At 38.2% G+C, this 24,745-nt stretch overlaps 1 protein-coding gene across 1 annotated transcript in view; it reads right to left on the minus strand.

The window, feature by feature from the left end:
* The window catches only part of LOC117303008 (G-protein-signaling modulator 2-like), a 48,755-nt gene that overhangs the window by 11,092 nt on the left and 12,918 nt on the right, over positions 1-24,745 (minus strand). The window contains exons 3-13 of the mRNA XM_033787037.1: positions 24,016-24,151; positions 12,377-12,519; positions 11,835-11,958; positions 9,324-9,439; positions 7,540-7,695; positions 7,071-7,179; positions 5,297-5,382; positions 4,335-4,384; positions 2,658-2,722; positions 1,782-1,976; positions 752-896 (exon numbers count right to left, since the gene is read on the minus strand). Of these exons, the coding sequence (XP_033642928.1) occupies positions 752-896; positions 1,782-1,976; positions 2,658-2,722; positions 4,335-4,384; positions 5,297-5,382; positions 7,071-7,179; positions 7,540-7,695; positions 9,324-9,439; positions 11,835-11,958; positions 12,377-12,519; positions 24,016-24,151 (1,325 nt within the window). The remainder of the gene's footprint in view (positions 1-751; positions 897-1,781; positions 1,977-2,657; positions 2,723-4,334; positions 4,385-5,296; positions 5,383-7,070; positions 7,180-7,539; positions 7,696-9,323; positions 9,440-11,834; positions 11,959-12,376; positions 12,520-24,015; positions 24,152-24,745) is intronic.

Here is a 24,745-nt window from a genome sequence, read left to right on the forward strand (position 1 = left end):
ACAGTGGGTGGGCATGGATATTTAAAAAAAATAATACTATGTGAAGTGGTTTAAACTTGATTATAAAATATATTGGAAATCAATGTTAACTTTCCTGGCTGTTGATTTTACTTGTGATGAAATGTGCACACAACCTCCAGCACGCATGAAGCACTTATTCATGTATTCATAACAAAACAATTCCCCAACAAAGACATAGAACATTGAATGCTGGAAATGGAACACAGAGAATAATCAGCTGGAACGTTGCCTGTGTCTGCCTTGTAGCGCCCTCTTTGTCAGCTGTGGGCAATGACAGGCTTGGCAAAATTAATCAGATCAACCAATTGGAAAGCTGAAAATTTGCAATACAGGGGAGCTTTGTTTCTGAAAGGGCAAAGCAATTTTCCACTGGTAAGGGGCACTTCTAATCTATGAGGAAAATTTAAATTTGTTTTTAAACTTCACAAGCACCACAGCAAAAGCACAGGGCACAAAGGCGACTACTGTGTGTGTCAGGGGTTATTTCTAGATCTGGGTAAAAGCACAACTCTCAGCCAAAGATAGGTCTTCATTGACCTCAGTGATGGCCCTGTTGGGACCGGTGACGTCATATCCAAAAGCTCTATTGCCTCAAGAAGATACACAGGGTAAGGAAAGCGTTAAACATTGTGAAAAAGTGCAAACCTTTCTCATTTTGACAAATGAATGACAGACTTTCAACTTGATAATCTTTTGGGGAAAAAACATTAAAGGAGGAGAAAATTCTTACCTCTATCTTCACTGTTCTCCCTCTCTCGTTGCTTGTCTTGAATCCGGTTGAAGGAACACCGCTGCTCGTCCATCCTCTTCCCCTGGAAGCGGCTTAAGACGTCAAAGAAGCTGTCGTCATCGTCCATTATCTCTGGGGAGGCCCTCTGTTGAAAAAGACAGGAAAGAGATTATCAAGATTGACATGATGACGTTAGACATGAGTTCTGACAATTTGTCAAAAGTTGATATTAACTCTTGCAACCTTTAGTTCACGGAATAATTGTCATATTATTGGCTTTTCCTCTTGGATGCATGAAACCTGCCAATTCACCAACGGTCAATCAGAAAGAAATGTTAAAACATTCACTACCAAATGCAGCGCTGCTATCATTTGCATCTTGCAATCATGGATATTTTGTACAGATTTTGTTAAAATATTTCCTTGAGTCTGATGAAAAATACTGTTCAAATCTATGGAGTTACCAAGTATACTTAAAGGCAGTGGACACTATTGGTAATAACTCAAAATAATAATTAGCATAAACCTTACTTGCTAACGAGTAATGGGGAGAGGTTGACAGTATAAAACATTGTGAGAAACAACTCCCTCTGAAGTGATGTAGTTTTTGAGAAAGAAGTAATTTTCCACAAACTTGATTTCAAGACCCCAAGTTTAGATTTGGGGTCATGAAATCAAGCATCTGAAAGCACACAACTTCGTGTGACAAGGGTGTTTTTTTCTTGTATAGTTATCTCGCAACTCCGATGACCAATTGAGCTCAAATTTTCACAGGTTTGTTATTTTATGCATATGTTGAGAAACACCAAGTTAGAAGTCTGGTCTTTTACAATAACCAATAATGTCCAGTGTCTTTAATACCCATAAAGACAAATCAGATAAATCTTCTCCCTTATTGCGCTTCAAATGCAAACAATGACATGCAAGTTAAACTGTGTCAAGCAGTTGTTCTCATTTCGGTCAAAATTATGGTTCAGCAAACCTTAAGGAGCTGTTTTATTTAGTCTTAAAAACAAAAACCTATACCAACCTGCGCAGGCGATACTTGTATATTAACATTCTCCGTCTTGACGATGCATGATGCAGAATCACCACTGCTGGAGCTGGTGCTGGATGTGTTGGAACTCTTCCTGCTCAGTTTCTCCTTGTTGGCTGCTTTCCTCTTGAACTTGGCTCCCATGGACTGTTTGGATTTGCCGTTGGCCGTGGCGCCAAGGACAGCATTCTGGTGAATTGTAACACAAACATTTTGTTTAATGCTAAAACACTCTTCAAACGGCAGAGGCAAACTGGGGTCCTTGGACTCTGGTGCAAGTTGTCTTGACCACAGGCGTTGGTCAAACTCAAACACAACCTTTGCCAAACCAACATCCCTTGTCACAGGGAATCAACATTACTATGGCATATGTTGATTACCAATCATCTTGCGTGCATGCGCGGTAGCTCTAGTTAAACCATGGTCCTTGGTCTCTGAGTGTAGGATGCTCCTTCACCCAGACGACCAACTGTGTTTTTTTTTTTCTCGATTGTCTGGACCCTAGTCAGAAAAAGACTAGAGACCTGTGTTTGTGCAGAGCAGATGCACAATTCACACGATGTGGATTTGATAGGGCCATGAACCCCTGCTTATTTCCCCGGTGTGAAAAGACCTTTACCTCATCGAGTGGTTTACAAGGATCTTTCCTCACTCTACCGAAATCTAATACCATATCATATTACTCAACACCCATACTATTGGACTCGACTCTCAGATTAAGATGGCATGCTGAATCCCATTTAAAGTTCAGGGACCATCCAAAATTATCAAACAATTTTACAGAGTCGTACCACAGCCCTGAAGAACTACGTAACAACTAGACAAAAAAACAGTGGAAATAATATCGCTAAAAGTTGTAGTATAATTTACCTTGTCTGGTGTCATGGTAACCAGTTCTAGACGTTCCATACTTCGCCGACGTTGCCTGTTTTGTTCTGATAAGAAGAAAAAGAAAGAACAATTTGAAGAGCATTCTTATTTTTCAGGAAAAGGGAAGACCAAGATAATAAAAAAGTAAAAAATACAATAAAAAATCACTTGAGAAAGTTTCAGCTTGATACAGTGTCTACTTGTTGAGAAAACAGTAAAAACTGTCACAGTATTTTTTACAAGAACGTCAAATCCATCCACGTTTGTGACAGTAGGTACCAATCACATCTCTGGTCTTAGCATTCTCAGAAACGATCCAAACACGAATCCTTTCTCGATTCAAGTGTTCTTGGGAGAGAAATTATCCAAAACATATTACATCGATCGAAGGGAAACCTTACTCAAAATAGTTTCTACAATCAACAACTTCTGCGCTTCTGACCAAGTAAGTTTGTACGTCATCAAGGATTAATGGTAAATAATTTTCGGAGTAATTACCAATCTACGAGTGATGACCCTAACCTAAACCTTTGAGGAGTGGATGAAGTGAGAACTCTGACATTTACTCTTTTTAGTGCTTAAAAAAAAAATTGTCATCACGACAAAATTCTTTCCAACTGACAGACAGGTTCAGTCTTAGTCAAAAAATAATCACCTTGTAATCTTTATTGCTAAGCAAATTGTGCAAAGTTAATCTTACGAAAAAATCTATGTTTTTTGTTCTTCTTTTGCAACATGAGATGAAAATAATCTTGAGAAACGAACGGAAGGAGCCAGTCAGTTCTTAAGCCTCTTAAATGTGTGACTTCATCAAACAAATAGTCTTCTAATACAAGAGAAAAAAATGTCTTGAAAGATAAAGTTAATGGTTTTTAAGTACTTATGATTTTTATGGATTGATTGAGTGACTGTAGAAGAAAAAAACATAAATCTCTTGAAACTGACAGTGACTGTCACCTTAAACTGAAGCTGGTTTCTTCTTTACTTCTGCAGATGATCGGAGCATACTGACAAAACACTTTTTGAAAAAAACATTGCATCTCGGTGCATACCAACATTTTGATAAACTTTCAAATTGTGCATAGATTAAGAGCTAATTTTTGCAGAGTAGATTTGTTCTTTGTGAACTTTTCTTGCTATTCATTCTATTTTAGCAGAGTAGATTCAGAGTTTGGAGAACCGTTATTTCTGAAAAAAGCAGGACAGTTCTTTTTAAAATGATCTTTGAGAATAGGCAAAAACAACTATCTACGACATATATTTCTTTATCTATTATAATCAATACTCAATTATTTATTCAAAGTCAGATTTGAGAAGAAGAAGATGGATTTTATTAATAAGACATAATCTGAGCTGTTGTCAATCTGGCAAAAACTGCTCCATCTTACCACTGAGATGCAAAGCAGAGGAAGACATAAGTCATGTAAAATTATGATCTATAGAGGAAGAGGTGCCAGAAATAAGTACGAGCCCAGACAAATTATGAATAAAATTAAGATCTGCCTGCCCTGGATGGAGCAATAAAATTCTAATCAGTCTGTAGATTCTAAGAAGTAGTTTGATCTGTCTGGCGTTTATGGGGTCCTAAAAAATGCACACTCATACTGTCGTTAATTGCTCTCTGAAGGAGCTTGGTTTCTTTAGTCCCCTATGTGAACCACCAGAGGAAAACTCTACCTTTTTCTTTAAGGGTCTTCTGATTGGCGCTTTGGAGAAGACCATCTTGGCTACAAGAGAAAAGAAATTGTCAAAGAAATTAGTGGGTGATAATTGCAGACTCAACTTTTCAAGTTGCTTTGTGTGGGGGGGGGGGGGATTGTTTCTCCGCATTTTATAGGACCCATAGGTCTGTGGTCATCTTCGCGACAGGAGCAGGGAAGAATAAAACAAATTAAATCAAAGAATATAGTGGGTTAAACTATATATAAATAGGTGATAATTGCAGATTCAACTTGTCAAGTAGGTCAAAGTTGCTTTGAGTTGTCAGGTTGGGTGAATTTGGGAGATTTTTTTTCGCATTTTTTAGGACCCATAGTAGGTCTGTCGCCATTTTGGCTACAAGAGCGCAGGCAAACATTTTTAAAAATTCAAAGAAATTAGTGAGCTTACTATATTAATGGGTGATAATTACAGATCCGGCTTGTCAAGTAGATCACATTTTGCATTGTGTCGTCAGGACAGGTTAGATGAGGGGGGGGGGGGATTTTTTTCGTATTTATAGGACCCATTATGTATGTGGCCATCTTGGCTATAAGAGCGGGGGAAAAAAAGGGGAAAATTTCAAAGAAATTAATGGTTAACTATATTAATGGGTAATAATTGCAGATTCAACTTGTCAAGTAGGTTAGATCTGCTTTGTGTCGTCAGGCCAGGTAAGATGGGGGATATTTCTGCATTTTACTGGACCCATGGGTCTGTGATTAGATGTTTTTTCTGGATATGGTTTTGGACAATGAGGCGCCAGTTGAGGACTTATGATTTTGGAACGAGGCAGTGTTTGGAATGCTACTTTTAGATTGTATCTGAAGAAAAGAAGGTGTGGGAAGAATATCATGCCTAGAGATGTCATAAAGATGACTTTGCTGTCAATACTTCTTAAGAAGCCTAGTTTCTCATCTTGTTTGTCTTGCTTTTCCTACCTGCCAGGGTCTTTGTCAAGTCTGAGTACAGTCCGTAGATCAGCCAGGTTCATCTGCGCTGTGAGTTCCCCTGTTTTGTCCCCCACCTACAATCAGGAAAAAACAGTCAAAGATAAAAAGAAAAGCATGATGAGGAAAAAGGAGGCGGTAAAAATCAAGCTCCTTTCAAATGTCATTGAGGAAGAAAAGACTGACCTCTGTGGGATGGCAGTGAATGGTGGTGACCAGGTTTAGTTACATGTATTCATGTATTAAAGGCACTGGACATGTTTATTAACTAGTCACAATATCAGGAATGTTTTCTTCTCCTTGATAACAAGCAATGGAGAGCTGTTGATATCATTAATTATAGTGAGAAATGACTGCCTCCTTTCTAACATAGCTTTTGAGAAAGAGGTAATTTACCACTAAAATATTTGAACCTGAGAAAGACTTCAGGCCCGAAGCATTTCTCAGGCATCTGAAAGCACACAAATTTGTGTAACAAAGGTGTTTTTTCCCCTTACACTATTTCTTTGCAACTTCAATGACCAATTGAGCCCAAATTTTTAAAGGTTCATTATTTTGTGCTATCACCAACGGAGAATACTCTTTGACAATTACCAAAAGTATACCCTTCCTTTAAAGCAAATACATTCATATGCAAAAACAACACATCTAATCAAATGAACAAATTCATCTTGTCCATATGGGACAAACATAAATATAAATGCCTTTTATTTTTGTTCAAGGAATTGGTCCAATGAGATTTAGGGAAAGCTTTGACCATTCTCAAGGGTGTAATGAAATTCTGTTATGCACGGGGCAAGGTTGAAATAAACACAGAGGGATTACCCCGGACAAAACAAGTAAAAAATTTACGCCGATTGAAGCCCCGGGGCATTAGAAAATCTCATTGATTTTCAGATAGGAATAAAAGAGAGAGTAGAACATTATCACCTCTGTGTTTTACTGAAGGTAAAGAAAAGAGCCGGGGTTTGTTTTTTCCAACTTGTAATGTTTTCGTAGCAGGCAGAAGATTTGATCATCAGCTTGACGAAAACAAGATTTGGAAAGATTTAAATATTTGTCGTTGTTAATTTATTTATCTACTACTTTAATTATTTATTTATGTATTTATTTTATTGCATTACACATCCAACAGAGCAAGCGACAATAACAAGATTGTGATAAGGAATCGAGAAGATATGTTCCTTATTCTGTCTTTCAGACAGAAACAAACTTTTATACAGAAATACATCACAGTATTTTCACAAGAACGTTGAATCCATCCATGTTGAATCTGTCCATGTTTAGCATAGTGTATGAAGCGTTTCTTAGATTCAAACGGTTTGGGGCAAAAAATGTATAAACCATAATTTGTAATTGGAATCTTTACTCAAAATAGTATAACATCAACAGCTGCAGTGCCTCTCACCAAGTGAGTTTGGTGTCTTTATTTTTTGGATTATTTACCAATCTGCAAAAAAATATTTTTACTGGCTTTGACCCCAGCAAAATTGTTCTCTTTCTTTTATAGCCTCCGAAAAAGACCCTGCTAGGGTTGAAACGTCAGGCCATATTGCATTTATACAGTAGGTCATTTTGGTTGGTAAATCAGTTTGCAACAGAAAGTTTTATTTTCATATCCATCAATCTATGACGCTGCATTTTAACTTTAATTTCTTTTTGTTGTTTCGAGCATAGGTTGGTTCAAATAAAGAATACTGGTCCTGCACATTTACCAATGCTGTGGGGATTAAACTGGAAAATTCAAAAACAAAGTTGTTTTTACCTCTCTGGATATCTGCAGGTGAAGTGTTGCATAGTGCAAAGCCTTGTCGTGGTTCTGTAGCGCCGTGTGTGCATTACCTAGACTCCAACATGCCCTGCCCTCTCCGACCCTAAAGATAAAAAACCACAAACAACGGGAATTTATTCTCACAGGCTTTTCATATCTCTGAGATTCATCCCCAAATAGTGAATATTATAAATAATCACAGTGAACTGTTCAAGTCAATATGAGACGTAATCTTTATAATAATCTTTGTTGTGCAATTTTGGGAGTCAATGTGTCAGTGTGTTATACAGGGTCCGCAGGTCAGGCATGGTTTTATTTTCTTTATTCTGATAAGTTTGACAAATGGAAACAAATGCTCTAATGTGATACTGGGTATATAGTGCTAACACACATCAGTAAAGATGGGTAAACACCAACATTAATATTGCTCTAAGCCAATATGGAAACTAGCTGCGCATCTTACCTGTCTTTGAGCTTCTGTGCTATTCTATGATGTCTCTCATGATACTCCACGGCCGTGTTGTAATCTCTAAGAAGTGTGAAGGTGTTACCTAAGCTGTAGCAGGCCTGGGCCTCGATGGCCACGTCCCCTAACCTCCTGGCGATGTGCAAGGTTTTCCTGGAAGAGAAAGATCAATAGAAACTTTTTAGTCTGGATGGTTCCTCATAATATTTATACCTTGTTTCGACCCAAGATGAAACTATGCACCAGTATATAGGCCAGTGCGCCGTCTAGTTCTTATATAACTCTATGGGAAGAACCCAGAACACCCATCACGAAAGAGTACAGCTTACACCCTGGTGTTTCTGGTTCACACTGAAAACACCCTTGTTTATTTTCGCTAGGTGGAATTAGGGACTTCTTGTTATCAATATAACTGCTGCAGAGTAAGTTCTAACTGGTCTCAGCATTCCGACAAGCCTGCTCTCATTGTCAATCCACGAAGCGGAGGTTAAGTAGTAAATAAGTAGGACAGTTCTTTTCAAAAGTAAGTCGTCCCCCGATTTTAAAAATCTATTCAGCAAAGTAGATATGTATACACATGGTTTTACTGCAAACTAATACATGTACATACATGTATTTTATTTATATAGTACAATTTTGTTTTTATAAACCAGATATTTTTAGCCTTTGGAATATGTGTGGTGAAGTAATTCAATAAAAGCGAACTGAAATGAAATTATGTTTTGAGTGGGAGGACAAAAAGCTTGCTGTATAATGTACATGATATTGTTGAAGCCAACCTTATCCATTTAACCAAAATGAGTCAATAAAAAAGTTCAGCGATTTTCTTTTGAGATCTTATATTTGAAAGTACAGTATAAATCTCTTAGGTACATTAAGGCCCACTTAAAAAACTTATTGGTGCTGTGATATATGCTCCCATTACTTCATAAAAACACAACAATAAGAACACAACCCCAGGCAAGCTAGTTTTGTTATCAAACACTTAGAGCACACCGACTTTGCTTCTGAAAGGCAGTCACACAAAAAACAAGCGCCACTGTTTTGGCATAACAGAGGCTTCAATTCAGCTGGTTGGAATTTCAAATTTGATCAGGTAGGAGCCATATCTAATTAAGAGTGCACTACACTCAGCACCCGGCATTATCCGCAGTCACTCAGGAGGAATAATCAGATAGGGGGTGGTGTGTGCTAATTTCTTTGGAAAATAAGCACAAAAGATTGTGTATACATTTTAGATGACAATGGCTTGGACAGCAATTATCTTTTGCAAATATTTGGCCTCAGTGTGCCGTACGAGTATACAGTTAAGAAGTATAAAGTCTTATAGCGCACGTTTCTACCAATAAGGTACTATAGGCACTTTAAGGAAATTGCTTCTATAATGAGACCAATTTATATAGCACTTTAGAAGGGTCTACTACAAGGTGCTGTAGCGCATTCAGCAGCCACTGCCGGAGAGTATCAGGGCAAGTTAGCGATAAGGGTAAATGGGTGGTTTTACGTGCATTACACAACACAAAGGACCTATGGCTTTACATCCCGTCTGAAGGACGTAGCAATGATGGTTAAGTGTCTTGCTTAAGGACACAAGTATCAAGACCAGGACTCAAACCCACACTCTACTGATCAGAAACACCAGATTTGTTTCTTCCCCTAACCGCCTACAGAAGATAACAAAACACGAAACAAGCATGCTTGCTTTCTAAACCACATATTAGTAGCTTAGCAATGCAATGCAAAATTTTAAAAATCCCTTTGATTTTTTTTTAAATTCATACTTGTAGAAATCAGCAGCAGTCTCAAAATCTCCCATGAATACACAAGCGTTGCCAAGGTTACTATACGCCCTTCTCTCCGCAGCTTTGTCTCCGAATTCTTTGGCGATGGACAGCCTCTGATGGAGGAACAAAAGATGATGTAATGACAAGCTAATCACTGTTTACCGACTGCTAATTAAACCCTAGATTCCCCCAGGGGGAAATGGACAGGTTGTGTGTTTTAGGTGAGCCAATTTATCCAGCCCTGTGTTGGGGTCGATGAAGCGTCTATGCACAAAGAAAACCAAACAAGTGCAGATTTGCCATCATCTTGCCTCTTGCAATCAGGGAGATTTTACACAAAAATATGGGAGATATTTAGAATTACAATTAAAGGGAAGGTACACGTTTGGTAATTACTCAATTAAATATTAACTTAAAAACTGACTTGGTAACGAGCATTGGAGAGCTGTTGATAGTATAAGGCATTGTGGGAAACGACTCCCTCTGAAGTAACGTAGTTTTTGAGAAAGAGGTAATTTCTCATTAAAATAATAAAAGACTTCTAGCTAGAAGTCTGTTATTCTTATCTGAAAGCACACAAAGTTGTCCAACAAGGGTGTTTTTTCTTTCATCATTTTCTCGCAACATCGATGACCAATTGAGCCCAAATTTTCACAGGCTTGTTATTTTATATGATGGGATACACCAAGTGAGAACACTGGTCTTTGACAATTACCAAACATGTATCTTCCCTTTAAGACATGTTTCCATAATCGGTGAGAGATTGTTAAATTTGTGCATCAGAATATTTGGATCAAAAATGGCGTCCAGCAGCCACAGGATCAAAGCAAACTGAACCCAGTCTATTTTATCCAAGGGTTGTCAAAACTCATGCTGTGCAAAGTGATTGAACCGTTGCCATGTTAGCACTCCATGAGGGAATGTGCACAAGCCTCATATCATTCTTCTGTTGAACCATAGAGTAAGGACAGATTGAATTGACTGGAACTCAAAGGGGGTGGGGGACACATACACATTACACATCAACAATACAATAAGCTTTTGGATCTAACCTTGAGTTACTCCTAAGTAATTTGTTATTCATGGGAGGTGGCTGGCCATCAATGACAAAAGGTGGGAATTCAACGTGATTCTAATAACCAACCCGACAGCAATGGGAAGAGAATTAATGTCCAAGTTTAATACCAGCCAGGGTTGCCTACCAAAAGATTGAGCTCAGATCAAAAAAATTTATGAAAAAAATACCTTAGTTTACAGCAGATAGTAGAATAATGTTTTGCTAAATAACCTATAAATCTAGTTCCACGCAACGGAAAAAGGTACCCCACGTAGCCTGGTTCATTGTAGATTGTTTTAAACAATTCGATTTCTGATTAGGCCGACACCCAGTTCCTCTTTGTTTTTCTTGTCCCACAGAGCAAAATGTTTTTGTTGCTTAGGGGCAGAGCGGAAAACCTAATTTGCGAGACCTGATGAGCGGAGTTGGTTGGCTTCCAATATGCTCATCCCTCCGAGCCATCTGGTGGGGTCTTAATAATTAAGATTATATTGACACACTGACAGGAAGATCCGAGATGGACTTCTTAGGCTGTGCATTGATGGACAGATCCTTCCATGTGGCCTTAAAGGTCAGGTCCAGTGTTGTAGCCACGGTGGGCAGTGCCGGGCGGGCCAGCCCAGGGGTCGATTTCACAAAGAGTTAGGACTAGTCCTAACTTAGGACTAGTCCTAGGAGATATACCAAACGTGCGGCTGGTCCTAAGTTAGGACGAGTAACTTGTCCTAACTCGAGATAAGACTAGTCTTAACTCTTTGTGAAATCCACCCCTGAACTTACAAATTTTGCCCAGCACTCTGATCAAAATACACTGTGCTGCTGCCCAGTACAAATTTACAAATTTCCCCAAATCGCACTTCAGCAATGATGACCCAATATCTAAACATGAATATTTTGTTGAACCAAATCGCTCTTGGTGGACCTCATTTGATTTAGAGCTCACCACTTAAATTTGTCTAGCTACAACACTGGTCAGGTCATAGATTTTTTGGGGCCATCGTACTGCTGATTTATAGGTGAAATTATAGAGAAAGACACAATAAAAGTCACTTGTAAAAGTTTCAGCTGAGTACAATGTCTACTTGTTGAGAAAACAGCAAAAGAAACCGTCAACAGTACATGTTCACAAGAAGGTCAAATCCATCTACGCTAATAGCGAGGTTCAACTGCATCTCTGGCTGCAGCATTTGTGAACAGACACCAACACTCAGAAATCAGAGAAACTATTCGTGCATGAAGCACTTCTAAGATTCAAATGTTGTTCGTCCATTTCTAATCAATTTGCGAAACACCAAAATAAGCTTTTTTTTATCACAAATATTTGTAAAACATTTTATCCCTACTTCCAACGCAGGTCTTCACAGAAAAATAATCAGCTCAAAATAAATTTGTTTATTCTGAAAGTGAATCAACATAAAAATAATCGAAGGACAAACTGACAGATAACTTACCTCTTTATGGAATCCGATAGCCGTCTCAAAATTACCAAGCAAGTAGTGAGTGTTGCCTAGGTTACCGCATGCTCTACCTTGGGCCGCCTTGTCTCCTAGCGATTTGACAATTGTCAGGTTCATCCTGCGTAGAAGAAAAGAAATTGTTAAATGTTGGGCACAAGTTCAAAAAACATTTAAACAAAATAAAGCTTACCAGAATATGATTATTGGTTATTGTCGACGCAATTCTGATTTGTAGACACCATTTTAACGCATCCGCTGTATACAGATTCCACTAAAAAAAACTGTCCCGGCATTTCCTCAAAAACGTACAGAATCAACGCTAAGAATTCATTCACATTTGTGAACATAATGTAAACTACTTCTTTCTCCCATTTGTGAGTGCTTTGAACCTTTCAAGAAAATCATTAAAAATCCTAAGAAATCCCGAGAAAGTTATCTAGAGGAGTGTGGGTGGGGGAGGGAAGCAGAGATGAATGTGGAGTTGGCAGGTCAAACCCCACCCTACCCAGTCCCCTTCACACAGACACAAAACTTACTCGTAAAATTCCACAGCTTTCTTCAGGCATGCTATCACCTCTTCTGGGAAATCCCCAGGGTCCTGGTGCCCTGCTCGGCCGGCGTGCTTTCCCTTCGCATGGTAGACATTGCCGAGGTTGTACAGTGCCCTGCCTTCTCCAACCTGAAATAATAGATCAAGGAAATTTACTGACTATTTGTATCGTGTATGTCATTTGTACACATTCACATTAGCGGGAACAAATTTTTATGAATTTTTAAAGAAAATTTTCAATTTTATGAACAAAAACTTAATAACCAAATTGAGTGTTATCTTCAATATTTTGTATAGTATATAAATAACATTGAGACCAATTAACAATCGCTGGGACAATGATGAAAATAAAATTTCAAGCTCTGTGTAAATTGTAAATACAGGCATGACATCTGTAAATAGGCAAAACAGATTGGATCACTTTTATGAACATGCAGTCAACATTAGATTATAAAAATGTTAAAGAGTAGGCCATCTTTTGTTAATGCTGGCATAACTGCATTTAACCCCATGTTCAGGTCAGCAAGATATGGGCCAAACATGCCTTACATTCAAGGGGTCAAGCACATTAAAAAAAACAAAAAAAAACATTGAATGTCAAATGTCAAAATACATTCACACCAGCACATACGTATAGGCCCACCCTGCCTAACATTTCAGAAGTCAAAACACATTTTAAAAACAAAACAATGATTGTGTGTGTTCAAGATGTCTAACGGATTTGAGGCATTGCATGGTGGGGTATCAATATACATATTTGGTTTGCGGTAACACGTGTATCTACTTGCCAGGTAGAGTTTGTTCTTAGAGAACTTTCTTTCTGTATTCTACTCTCGCGGAGTAGATTTATCGGATGTTCGGGAGACTTCTCAGTTCTGAAAAGAACTGTCCTGCTTTTTAACTACTACCCTGGCGGAAGGTATAGAAAATTGGCTGGGACTACTACTTTAGCTTATAAGATTGTAATTAACTGAAATTGGTATCAGCATTTCAACTAGCTTGCTCTAGTCATCATCAGGAGACTAGTATGTACATTCAGTGCACACACATAGAACCTGAATGCATGGTGCAGGTCAGCAAAATGACTTTGAGCCCATCCTGCCAAATATTCCAGGTGTTCAAACACATTTAAAAAAAAAAAACGTTGTACAGTGTTCAAGATGTCAAACTACATTCGCACGCAATGTGAACTGCCTACAATTTCAGGTCCAAGCATTAAACAAACGTTATTGGATACTGTGTTTAATATATGTCAAACTACATTCACATGCATTTAACCTTATGTGCAGGTCAGCCACATAGGCACCCTGCCTTGTACATTCAGGGCATTAAAACACATTAAAAAACATTTTAGTGTATTCGGTTCAAACAACACACCCTGCTAGAAACACAGGCGGCCAATGCATAAAACAGGAAATTACTCTCAATTAATGAAACAGCAGCCAGTAATGACCTCATTTAAAAAATATTAAAAAGTCGGTAGTTCCAACAGTGATTAGTTACATCGAGTCAGCTATCTGTAAAATACCTGTATGCAAGAGCCAAAGCAATGATGATAATTCTGCAAAAGACATCAGGGATAATTATAAAAATAAGCTGTTTTTATAAAGCACTTTAGCTAACAAAGGGCGTATCAAAGAGCTTGTTCCTTTTTTTTAACAGGATAAGTGTTTTGAACTATGAGACCCATGTATGTTGCATCATCTAATTGGAACATAAAGCCATACATTTTACATCATGTGCGTTGTGTACTTCACATAAGAGAACGCAGTTACACTTATCGTGAAGAGAAGGGCGTTTACCCTCTTGTTTGTGACAGCACCTACTGAATACGCAACAGTACCCTGTAAACCATTTAAAGGGCTACATAAATGGGTCTCATGATTCAAAAACTTTAAAAACCTGCGCTTTGAGACGCACATAGCCAAAGCACTATATAAAACCTCATTAATATTATAATTAGGGGAGAATACTGAACAATAATATCTGCAAATAGAATATAAATCAAATGCTGGCTCAGAGCACGACCCTGATCCCTTGGAATGTATTCAGTAAGGAAACTGATATAAATATTTCCAAAGCTGTTTACGTGAACTGCGAAAGTCTGAGATGAAATTCACAGATGTTTAGTCATGGGTGTGCGTGTGGTGATGATTATACAGAAATGAATGTTGTACAAAGGGTTATAAACATACTTTAACATTGTTTTAAAAAGTTGTAATTGTTTAAAATTTACCCGTTTTCCCCTGTGGTTTATAACTTGACATAACCGCGCATACATGGCATAGGCAGACGGAAAGCACTTTTTATAAAGAGTTTTGAGGGGCACATACAAATTATTCCACGACTTCATTTGGGATATTTGTACTAATAGGCCTAAGTATACAATAATTAAAATGGTGAGATTTTTAAAAATCATTTTGTTTGATCTTTAAGAAATTTCTACCGAACTTGCAACTGTGTGCCACTCACACTGATCATTGTCTTTATGAACCGCTACATATCAATAAAAGTCAATTTAGCCAAATCCATTATCACCTGTTAGAGAAAAACGACCTCCACATGGCACACGCCACCGCTCATGGATTTACATAGACTGTTTAACACTCTGTACCTTGGGAGTGCATTTGATCAAATGAAATGCACGAGAGCAAAATATGAGACGTCTAACCCCGCAGGATAAACAGGGTATGGAGAGGGGAGGGGGGGGGGGGCGGGTCGGAATGGGACATGGTTTCGTTGGTCTGTAATTTGTCAGGATTTGTTCTCCCGTGAGCGCTGACGGCATTCTTCCGTTACTTGAGGAAGATGACGACAAGGCAGGGAGAGGAAGAGTGTCGTCTGAATGCAAATGGGAGGACGGGCCACAAGATGAGATGATAAGTTCTTTTGTGTCTCTGTGCACCTTGGCAAAAAGTAAACAAGACGGCGGGAAAAGGGGGAGAGGGAGGTTAGAGCAAGGGACAGATTTGTAGAGTTAAGGTGCGGGGAAGGAAGAATGAGGAGAGAGAATGATTACAAACGGATGAGCCGTGGTTTATTGTATCTTGTATCATGCACCTTGGCAAAAGGTAAACAAGACTTCAGGAAACACGGGCGGGCAGTTTGTTTTACAACTAGAGGTGCAATGAATATCCAAAGAGGAAAAGAAGAATATAATTGAGAGACAAAATCAATCAGGGCTCGAACTTGGCGTATTGTTTTCTCTCTCTCCCACAGAAAATGTTTATGCTCAATGAGACTCTGAGAAAATCCTGAAAGCGGGGGATATCCTGAAAAATCACGCCCTGTTCGAAGCAAAGCTGACATGGCCCGATAAGAGAAAATGAACTGTAACTATAGCTCTGACATGTGCAATACGTTATAAATCCTTCTTCAGTGGATCCAGTATCATACCCCTTGATGAGAATAAACACGACATGGGAAAGGGATATTGAGTACTCCATTAAGTGTGGATTACAGGTCTGTAGAAGAGGCTGGGGGTTAATAAGATGGGGGTATGATAAACAGCATGGATGAGGTAAGGGGCAAGTATCCAAGCAGAGAGGATTGCACGAGTGTTGTGAATTTTCCTAAACAGTGAAATGGAGCAGTGTTCTCCCTTAACAATGGTCTGCTGGCTAAATGTCAGTTTTAAAAACATCTGAGGTCCAGTCAGAATTCTCACAAAGTTAGTCCACTAGTTTCACGAGTACACTAAATGTTGAATTTATCCAGGGGGAGATGGGACTGGGGTTTAATGATGAAAGAGGTAGATGATAAACAACAAAGAGCATCCATGAGGTACAGGGTAAGTATCCAAGTACAAAGAACTGCATGAGGGTTGGGCATTATGTTTATTTTCCTAAAGAAGGACAGCGTTCTCCCTTACCAATTGTAGGCATGTATTCTTCGTACTGGAACCAAGGCATATTCTCCTTTGTAAAGAGCACCCTATGAGGAACTTGTCCGTTTCTAACAATGGCACCATGGCAATGACCAGTAGGCATAGAGGTAATTGATTGTGTTGCCTCCATGAAGTATCAGGTCTGCGGTGGTTTGTGGGCCAAATTTAGTTAAACCTGTTAAGGCACCTGAGGACCAGTCGGAATTCTCTCCAAAGTGGTCCAGCTGGCTATTTCAAAGTTGAAAAGCATCCCTAATTAATATGAATACATGGACTATTGAAAAAGCTTGACCATGGCTTGACCAACTAGCTGACCAGTGTAATGGTCCTGCTGGCTAATAACTTGAAATGTGCAAACCCTGTTAACCATGTCCGATCCGAATTATGAGCTGACCTGTACAAAAAGTCAACATACTTTGGTGCTTTTATGGTCATTTATCAATTAACTTCACCATGATTGTTGTCATTCTTGTTAGCAAGCTTACAGCATTATAATAATAGTGGCTTCTTGTATAGCGCTCAGGTCCGTCACGCATGGTGCTTTAAATAATTGTTGGAGTAGCTACCAATCAATGACCCAACATTTTACCATACTTTCTTACAATCAAATGATTTTATTCATTTGATTGTAAGAAAGTTGATGGTAAAACATAATAGGTTAAACGTCTCTGCCCTAGACTGCATTACTACACTAAACCCTACAACAACAAAAATGAAAGAAAGCAGAGCTGGATCTTGAAGTGCTGCGTCAAGATGTCACTTACGGAGAGATAATGAGGACAAATGGAGGTCACTTGAGAGATAAAAAATGTGAATGATGAGGAGCAGAGGCAAGGGCATATTTAAATAGTGTACGGTTAACATCTCCATGGAAGCACAGTACTGGTTGGAAAGCAGTAAACAACAAGTAGGCACAGAAAAGAAATGGTATTTTATCAGTTTATTGTATCAAGTACAAGTACTGAGGCACAACAAGGGTCTTTCCTAGGTTTTTAACCTTTTGGGAGTGGATGCCTTTCTGCATCGGCGCTCCAATTAGAGAGGAAAAAGCGCAATACTGCAGGCGATGTAGTTCAACATGTACACTGGACCAGAAATTTGTGTTTAAAACCAGAATCAAAAGGAGGAATAATGCCCCGAGAACTGACGCAGTTTAGTAATGTTTATTTGAAAAAATACAATGTACACGAAAGCACTAACAAATCTCATCTGCCTGAGGTATTATTTAAAACAAACTATAAATGATTCCATTTAGACTTTCTGATCCTCTATGTATGAGAAATGAATGCCCTTAAGGCTTTATCACACTTAATTAGAATTTGGCCTTGCCATTTAGACCTAGGGTGAAGAACTTTGAGCAAGGTTATGGAAAGTTGGGACACCGGTTTTATAACACTAGGTCTTAAATGTGAAACAAGAAAGAAACTTGGAAAAGAGAGGAAGTTTTTTAGCTGCAGTTCTTGGTTCACGTCAGGAGAGGGAGCTGTAACCAGCACTATTTCCAAAGTCTAGTGCCCAGCGGGCACCATTCCCGCAAAACACGCGCACGCAGAACCGTGTTTCAGCCAACCAGAATACAGAACAAGCAAGAGGTGTATTATAATCTGTGATAGTACACTGATCGTTGGTCCTAACCCAGACCTCTTGGCAATTTATCAAAGGAGCTCTCTGTTTTACAAATCAATAGAGGGCTATAAATACATCCTGAGAATCTCTAACAGTCTGCAAAGGTCAGGAGGCCACGTACATGTTCACACATCTCATCCTGTTTGAGAATTCGGGATTCTGTTTGTAGACAGTGCGGCAGAGGATCAACATAAATTGGCTGCTCGTATTGAGCAACATGTTGCTGTTAACAGTATGGTACAAAACGCTAATGTCATGATCGGGTAGTATTATGGAGCAGACACTTCAATTGGTGTTTAAGAAAACTTTCCATCATGGAAACCAAAATGGCTTCTATTCAAAGCAAGATGTGCCTTTAGATAGCCAATCGGGTGTGAATGAAACAAACGATATTATACCCATAGCAACTAGAGTACTATACCCATAGCAATGGTAGTTTCTTGGTATATACGTTGATTTTAGTGTTTCGGAACATTGGGAACATTTTTGTAATATGTTCTTATAATGAAAATATTCAAGAACTTAGTTAAATTCTGGTGAATGAAATTTTTGTTCCTGTCTGACATACTATAAATGTTTGTAAATGTCTGACACACTGTCAAAATGACGAATCATACATGAAAGTGTCGTAAAAATAGATCATGCATAAAAGCTTCCATAAAAAACTGTCTGTATAGAGATGTAGATCATCAGTTCAGGCAAATTATCACTGTCCATAATAGGAACCCCTACGGATGACTATTTTTCAGATTCAATCAAGGCCAGAGAACAGACAAAAAAACGACACGCACATTATTCTGTCCATCAGTGAAACACAACACAAATTTTCTCTTAACTGATAATAGTGTAAAAAACTATATATTGCATAAAGGGTCCCATAACAACTCACTGCATGTTCAGGCAAATTGAAACTTTCCATAATTAGAAACCCTTAGGTATGAATATTTTCACATCCAATCAAGGCCAGACTATGTATACTGACAAGTACAAGAACGATGCATATCATGCTGCCCATCAGGCAAAGACAACACAAATTTTCCTCAATTGACAACAGTGTCTAAAAAATGTATCTTGCATAATTTTTTCCATAAAAACTGTCTGCGTGTTGAACGTTTCATAATATAATAGAAACCCTACGGATTAATATTTTCAGATCAAACACACATTATTTTGTCCATCACTGAAACACAACACAAGTTTTCCTAACTTAACAAAAGTATCTAAAATTATGTATCTTGCATAAAAGTTTCCATAAAAAACTGTCTGCATATTTAGGCAAATTATAACGATTAGAAACCCTTTGAATGAATATTTTCCGATCCAATCAAGGCCAGACGATGTCCAAGAACGACACACACATTAGCACACACATTATTCTGTCTGACAGTCCGTCGTCGTCGGTGAAATACAACACCAATTTTCCTCTATCCTGCCAACAGAGCATTATGCACTCGAACTCCTGACGTTGCAAATGTTCCTATCCAACCACAAAACACTGATTGAAAATAGCAATCATTCACTACACTATGCATAGGGAGGTCAATTATGAAAGGGGGGGGGGAGGTCAGTATGAATAAATGTATTAGAAACAACATATCAATAATGTATTCTTCTCAGCATATGGAAAGTCAGGTAGTCTGAAATTACTTGTTAAGAGTCTTGGCTAAGGATATTTCACAATGAGTAGATTCATCACAAGGTTTACCTTTGAAAATAAGTTTACAGAGAATGAAATGTAATCTTGATAATTTGTACTCCAAACTTCTTTTTTTTTTTTTTTTTTTTAAATTAGAAGGCTTTTGCCAATTAAAGACAGATCTCCTGTATCCCATAATCAGGTATGATATTTGGTCCTTTGAAAAAAATAGGACGATATAAATACGTAGAACTGACCTACATGAAGTATTATAATACATCATGTCAAGTCTTTTATTCCTATCTGAAAACACACAAATTCGTCAAACAACCGTGTTTTTTCTTGCATCATTTTCTCGCAACTTTGATAACCGATTGAGCCAAACTTTTCACAGGCTTGTTATTTTATGCTTTTGATGGGATACACCAAGTGAGAACACTGGTCTTTGACAATTACCAAACGTGTACAGTGCCTTTAATTGTTATTTATAAATAAAAATTAAGAAAAAGAAGGGGAAAAAATATTTTTAAAATGAACCTTTTCAAATTTTGTGTGAAATGGACTGTAAAATTGTCCATTAGCAACTAGGCTCGCTTCCAAAAGTAATTGCATATTTTTACTACTTAACCTTTTTGTTGCAAGGACAGCATGAAATTTTCTTTTTAAAAATCCCTGCACTTAAGTGGTTAATGGGCAATAAATTTTTGTTACTAACAAGATTTATTGAGCGAAAAATTGAAAAACAAAAATGTCAGAGGATGAGTGTAAAAAAGGTGCAGCAATGATAAAAACGCAAGAAGGTTAAATGTATTGGTTGAGGTGACAAATGTCATGTTATGCGTGATGAACCATACACTTACGTGTACATGAAATAAACCGGTGAACATTTGGGCTTAATCTACTGTTTGAGTGAGGAGGAAATAGCGAATAACACTGTTCCTAATTTTTGATGGGGCAATCGAAATGCGCTGACATTTGCATTATTTTTAGTATTTTCTTTTTAGGCTAAGGAGGGGGGGGGGGTTGGATTTCAGATACGGGTTTTCCAAAAGACTTATTTTCAAAGAGTAATATTTCGCTAGTATAATGGTTCAAGTATGAACTGCGTCAGCAGTAAGGTTTAAGAAAGAAATTCAGGACGTTTCATTTTTGTTCATTACCAATCTTTAATAGACCTTTTACAATTATATGGAAAATAGTAGAGAGAGAGAGCCTTCTTGAAAGGCTGTTTGAATATTAATGATGGTAAACAGGAGTGCGTTTTGGCGACCCCAACCAAAATTTGTTTCGGTTGTTGGTCGTTGGTTCTGCTGTTCAGACTGAACGATAACCGAGTTGTGAGCTCGGTTACCGTTTTGGTTATGACGTCAGAAACAGTTTTTGGTTGGGGTCGCCAAAACACACCCCAGGCCATCCTGTAAAAAGCTTCCTATGAACAAAAAAACAGCAGCAGCTCAACACACTAGCCATCTGCTCCACCTTAAAAGGGTCTGACAAATCACCCCCCCCCCCACCTGTGGGCATAATGTGCCTGTTTAAAAACTCCCACCAGGTTGCCAACTGTTTTTTTTCCACTATTGTTGCAATTACCAGAGCCTCCACACCGTTAACTCCAAAACACACTTCAGGCAATGTAGCAAAACGTGTGTGGATGTGTCAAACCATCTGAAACAACCAACTGGCTCTTTTCAGAAGCTTTTTGATGATTTGCCGCAATGCAGACAGCCTAACGACATTTCCTCATTCAGAACCAAGACGTCCGTACGACCCAAATAAAAAACAACTGTTAAAACCCCAGGTACGTCACTGTTTGCCGAATGACGACAATTGAATCCGTGAAATGTCAATCACAATTATTGCCATCTGCAAGAGTAAACAACTCGCAATTTCGACGTCTTTTGATGAGAAAATTAAGCGCCAAATTTATAAATATCTTCCTTCAGGGGAATCAAGCCGAGACGTGCAACTTCCTCTGCCGCGTAATTTCATTATCAGTTTTTAAATATGTAAATATCATCAGCGAGTCCCTTATAACCATGGTAACCAATCTATATAAAACCTTATTATTTGCCCACTTGCACAGGTAATTTGATTCTAGATCCGTTTAAAAGTGTTTGATTTACAGGGAGAAAACAGAAATCCTAAGAGAATTTCTTTTTTTACTGCTGCCACCATCTTGGTCGAGTTCTCTGTATCCAATAACAGTAATGAATACTGATATTCGATGCACAAAAAAAGGAACCAGACTATTATACCTTGCAGCCTCAGAATGTTTGCATTGCTTAGATAGAGAAAAATCAAGATGGCCTAAACATGGCCAAGGTCTCTTCCTCCAATTGTGTACAACACAGTAAAAAAAAACTCCGCAATTTTGTATCATGATTGACAGCACCACAATCAATCCAGTCTAACTGACTCTGATCTGATGTTGCATTTTCTTAAAGCAATGAGATGACTTGGTTTAAATAATTTCTTTTTCATGTATTTTTCCCTTTTTTATGAATAGAAAATGGAACAAAACACAAGTTTATTGAGACAAAAGAGGGCCTCCAAGGTCAAATTCAGTTTTGTAATGCACTCATTTTCCAAAAGATAGAGTCCTTACGAAAAATTAAGAGTCTAACAACAAGTTAAAATTTTAACTTGTTGTTAGACACCATTTAGGGTGTAACTAAAATGTAATTTTAGCTGACACTTTCACGCAAAATTTGACACATGACAAATCAGGAATTTTTGTGCCATTTAAAAGGTCAAATCCAAAGGCGAAAGCCATTTTGCTTGATATCTACAAAATTCAGGGATAAACTAAAAATTCTCAGCACATAAACATACGGACCATATATATCTGAAATGTGTCGTCAATGGTTTTTGATTTTGACAAGGCTTGCAACTGAAGTGTATCAAGCACAGTGACTTCTCTACCTATTGGAAAATGAGCAGATCACAAAACAGAGTTTGACGCTGGAGCCTTACTTTAATAGATAAAGGCAGTAGCCTTTGAATACTGATTCTTAAGAAACTTCCAGGTTATAAATTGAGTGAAGTACATGTCAATCCCTGATTAGAGTTTTTTGTGGCTGTGAGTTTGCAAAAAAATAATCGAAGCTGGCTGTAAATGGCATCCAGATTTGAACAACTCCCACTCCACTAAATATTTCATGCTTATCATCAGGAGCACGTCAGGTCGGCGATCCGTTTGTGCCTTTGATGTTTCAAGTATGGAAGCAACTCTCAACATTTTCAAAATGGCTCCCATTGCTTCTTTAGAATCTATCAACACTTTTTCAAATACAAATCTGTGATGGCCCTATAGCCAATATAATTCTCAAGACATAATCTGACTGTGACAAATATTTTAAGCTTACGTACAAAATCATCAAAGGAACAATTCTGTTAAACATTTAAGATCCCCTTATCAAGAAATGCACGTACTACAGACAACATGTAGTAAAGCTGTGCCTGGGGGACATAGTACGTCAATGGTCATACAACAAATCCATGGGTTCTTAATGGGCTGTACAAATATTCATAGTACAGCATGCACGAACCATGCGACGTTCTCAAATAAGCATTTTTGAATATGCGGTAGTACGGTGATTGAAATTGGAGGCTCCGATCTCTTCCTTGATTGATCCTAGACGTCAAACGACTCTGCGGGTTGAAGTCCTAAGCTGTCACTATAACCTAATCACAGGCATTCCACTCCCGGAGCAGCGCTTGATAAACTTATACACTCTGGCCATTCGCTGTGTACAGAGTACGACCTCTTAGCATGCCTGGTTTAATCCCGCTAACCGCATCTCTAATGGGGCAATTACTCTAGGAGTTTGCTATAAGAGAACCACAGCTCTGCCATTTGCTTTTTTGCCTTCTTGGGTTGCTTAATAAGGTATTGGTGAAAGCTATGGGGTGACGGTACGATGTCTTTGAATAACAATGAAGCGATATTTTGTCATCACTTTTTCCAGCTGCATGAAGGGGCAACTATTACGTTTATTTATTCAAGAGAAGCGGTTTTTCTCTCAAGAAATGAAGAGGAAAAGAAAACCTTCAATTTCCATCATTTGATAATGTTATTGCTTGCTTTTTAAGCAAAATAACCAAAAAAGACATAATACAAGTCGACTGTGAACATTTGCATTTGATTTCTGCAAGAACTAAACAGCGACCTTGCTCCCACTTGGACGAACCGGCAGTAAAATGGTTAAAACAATCCTGCAAAGCATCTGAAGCATCCTATATCCATATGTAGGACTCCTATATTAAATTTGGGGGCATCGCGGCAGTATACATACTGTACATGGCAAAATAAAGGGCGACAAAACTATGTGTGCAATAAACAGTATAACAGAAAATATGTTGAGTGGTACAGCTTAGGATTTTCCAAGTCATCAGAGTCCCAAGTACCACGGTTTAAATTTAAATGAAAAAAACCCTTCAGACGTATTTACAACTAAAAGTAATTCTAGGCCATTACCCTGTCTCCAAGCTCTCTCGATATGTCCAGGTGTCTTTGGCAGCAGACGATGGCCTCGTCAAATTTCCCCAACACCTTCAGCGTGTTTCCGAGGTTACCACTCGCTTTAGCTTCCCCTATGTGGTCCCCCAACGTGCTAATAGGGACAAGAAAATAATGAAAATGACTATTAAAATGTATACTAAAAGCAGTTAATCTGGAAAATATATTGATTGAAGTAATGGAAATTGGGATGAAAAACTGCACAAATTTAGAAGCCAGTTGATTTAGAAAATAGTACGTCAGTTAAAGGAATTGAAATTAGGATGAAAAACTGCACAAATTCAGAGACCATTCGTAGCCATCTGTGTTTGTATGTAAAACACATTGCTGTGTGTTGGTGCATGGTCTCTTGATTTTAAAAACAAGCTATAAAATGTACATCAAAAGATTTGTTGTTCTACATCTGGGTTTACTGTAATCTTCGCCTACGTGCAAGCTGCATCTTAATAGGATTGCCAATTGTAAAATACACAGTAAATTACACTAAGCCTGTGTTGTTTTCTGAAAACATTTACTCTGTATTTCCAAGGTAGCCAACAAATGATAATATCTATTACATTCAGTTTTTTTTTTAATGAATGGATTAACGTTGCTGTTCCCGCGGCAACCGTTGCTTGGCAACCTGTCGTAACTTTTGAGTTGAATTGGATCAAATTCAATGGAAATGAGATTGTTTTTTTCAGTGGAT

Source organism: Asterias rubens, chromosome 19, assembly GCF_902459465.1.
Source record: "Asterias rubens chromosome 19, eAstRub1.3, whole genome shotgun sequence".
NCBI lineage: Eukaryota > Metazoa > Echinodermata > Asteroidea > Forcipulatida > Asteriidae > Asterias > Asterias rubens.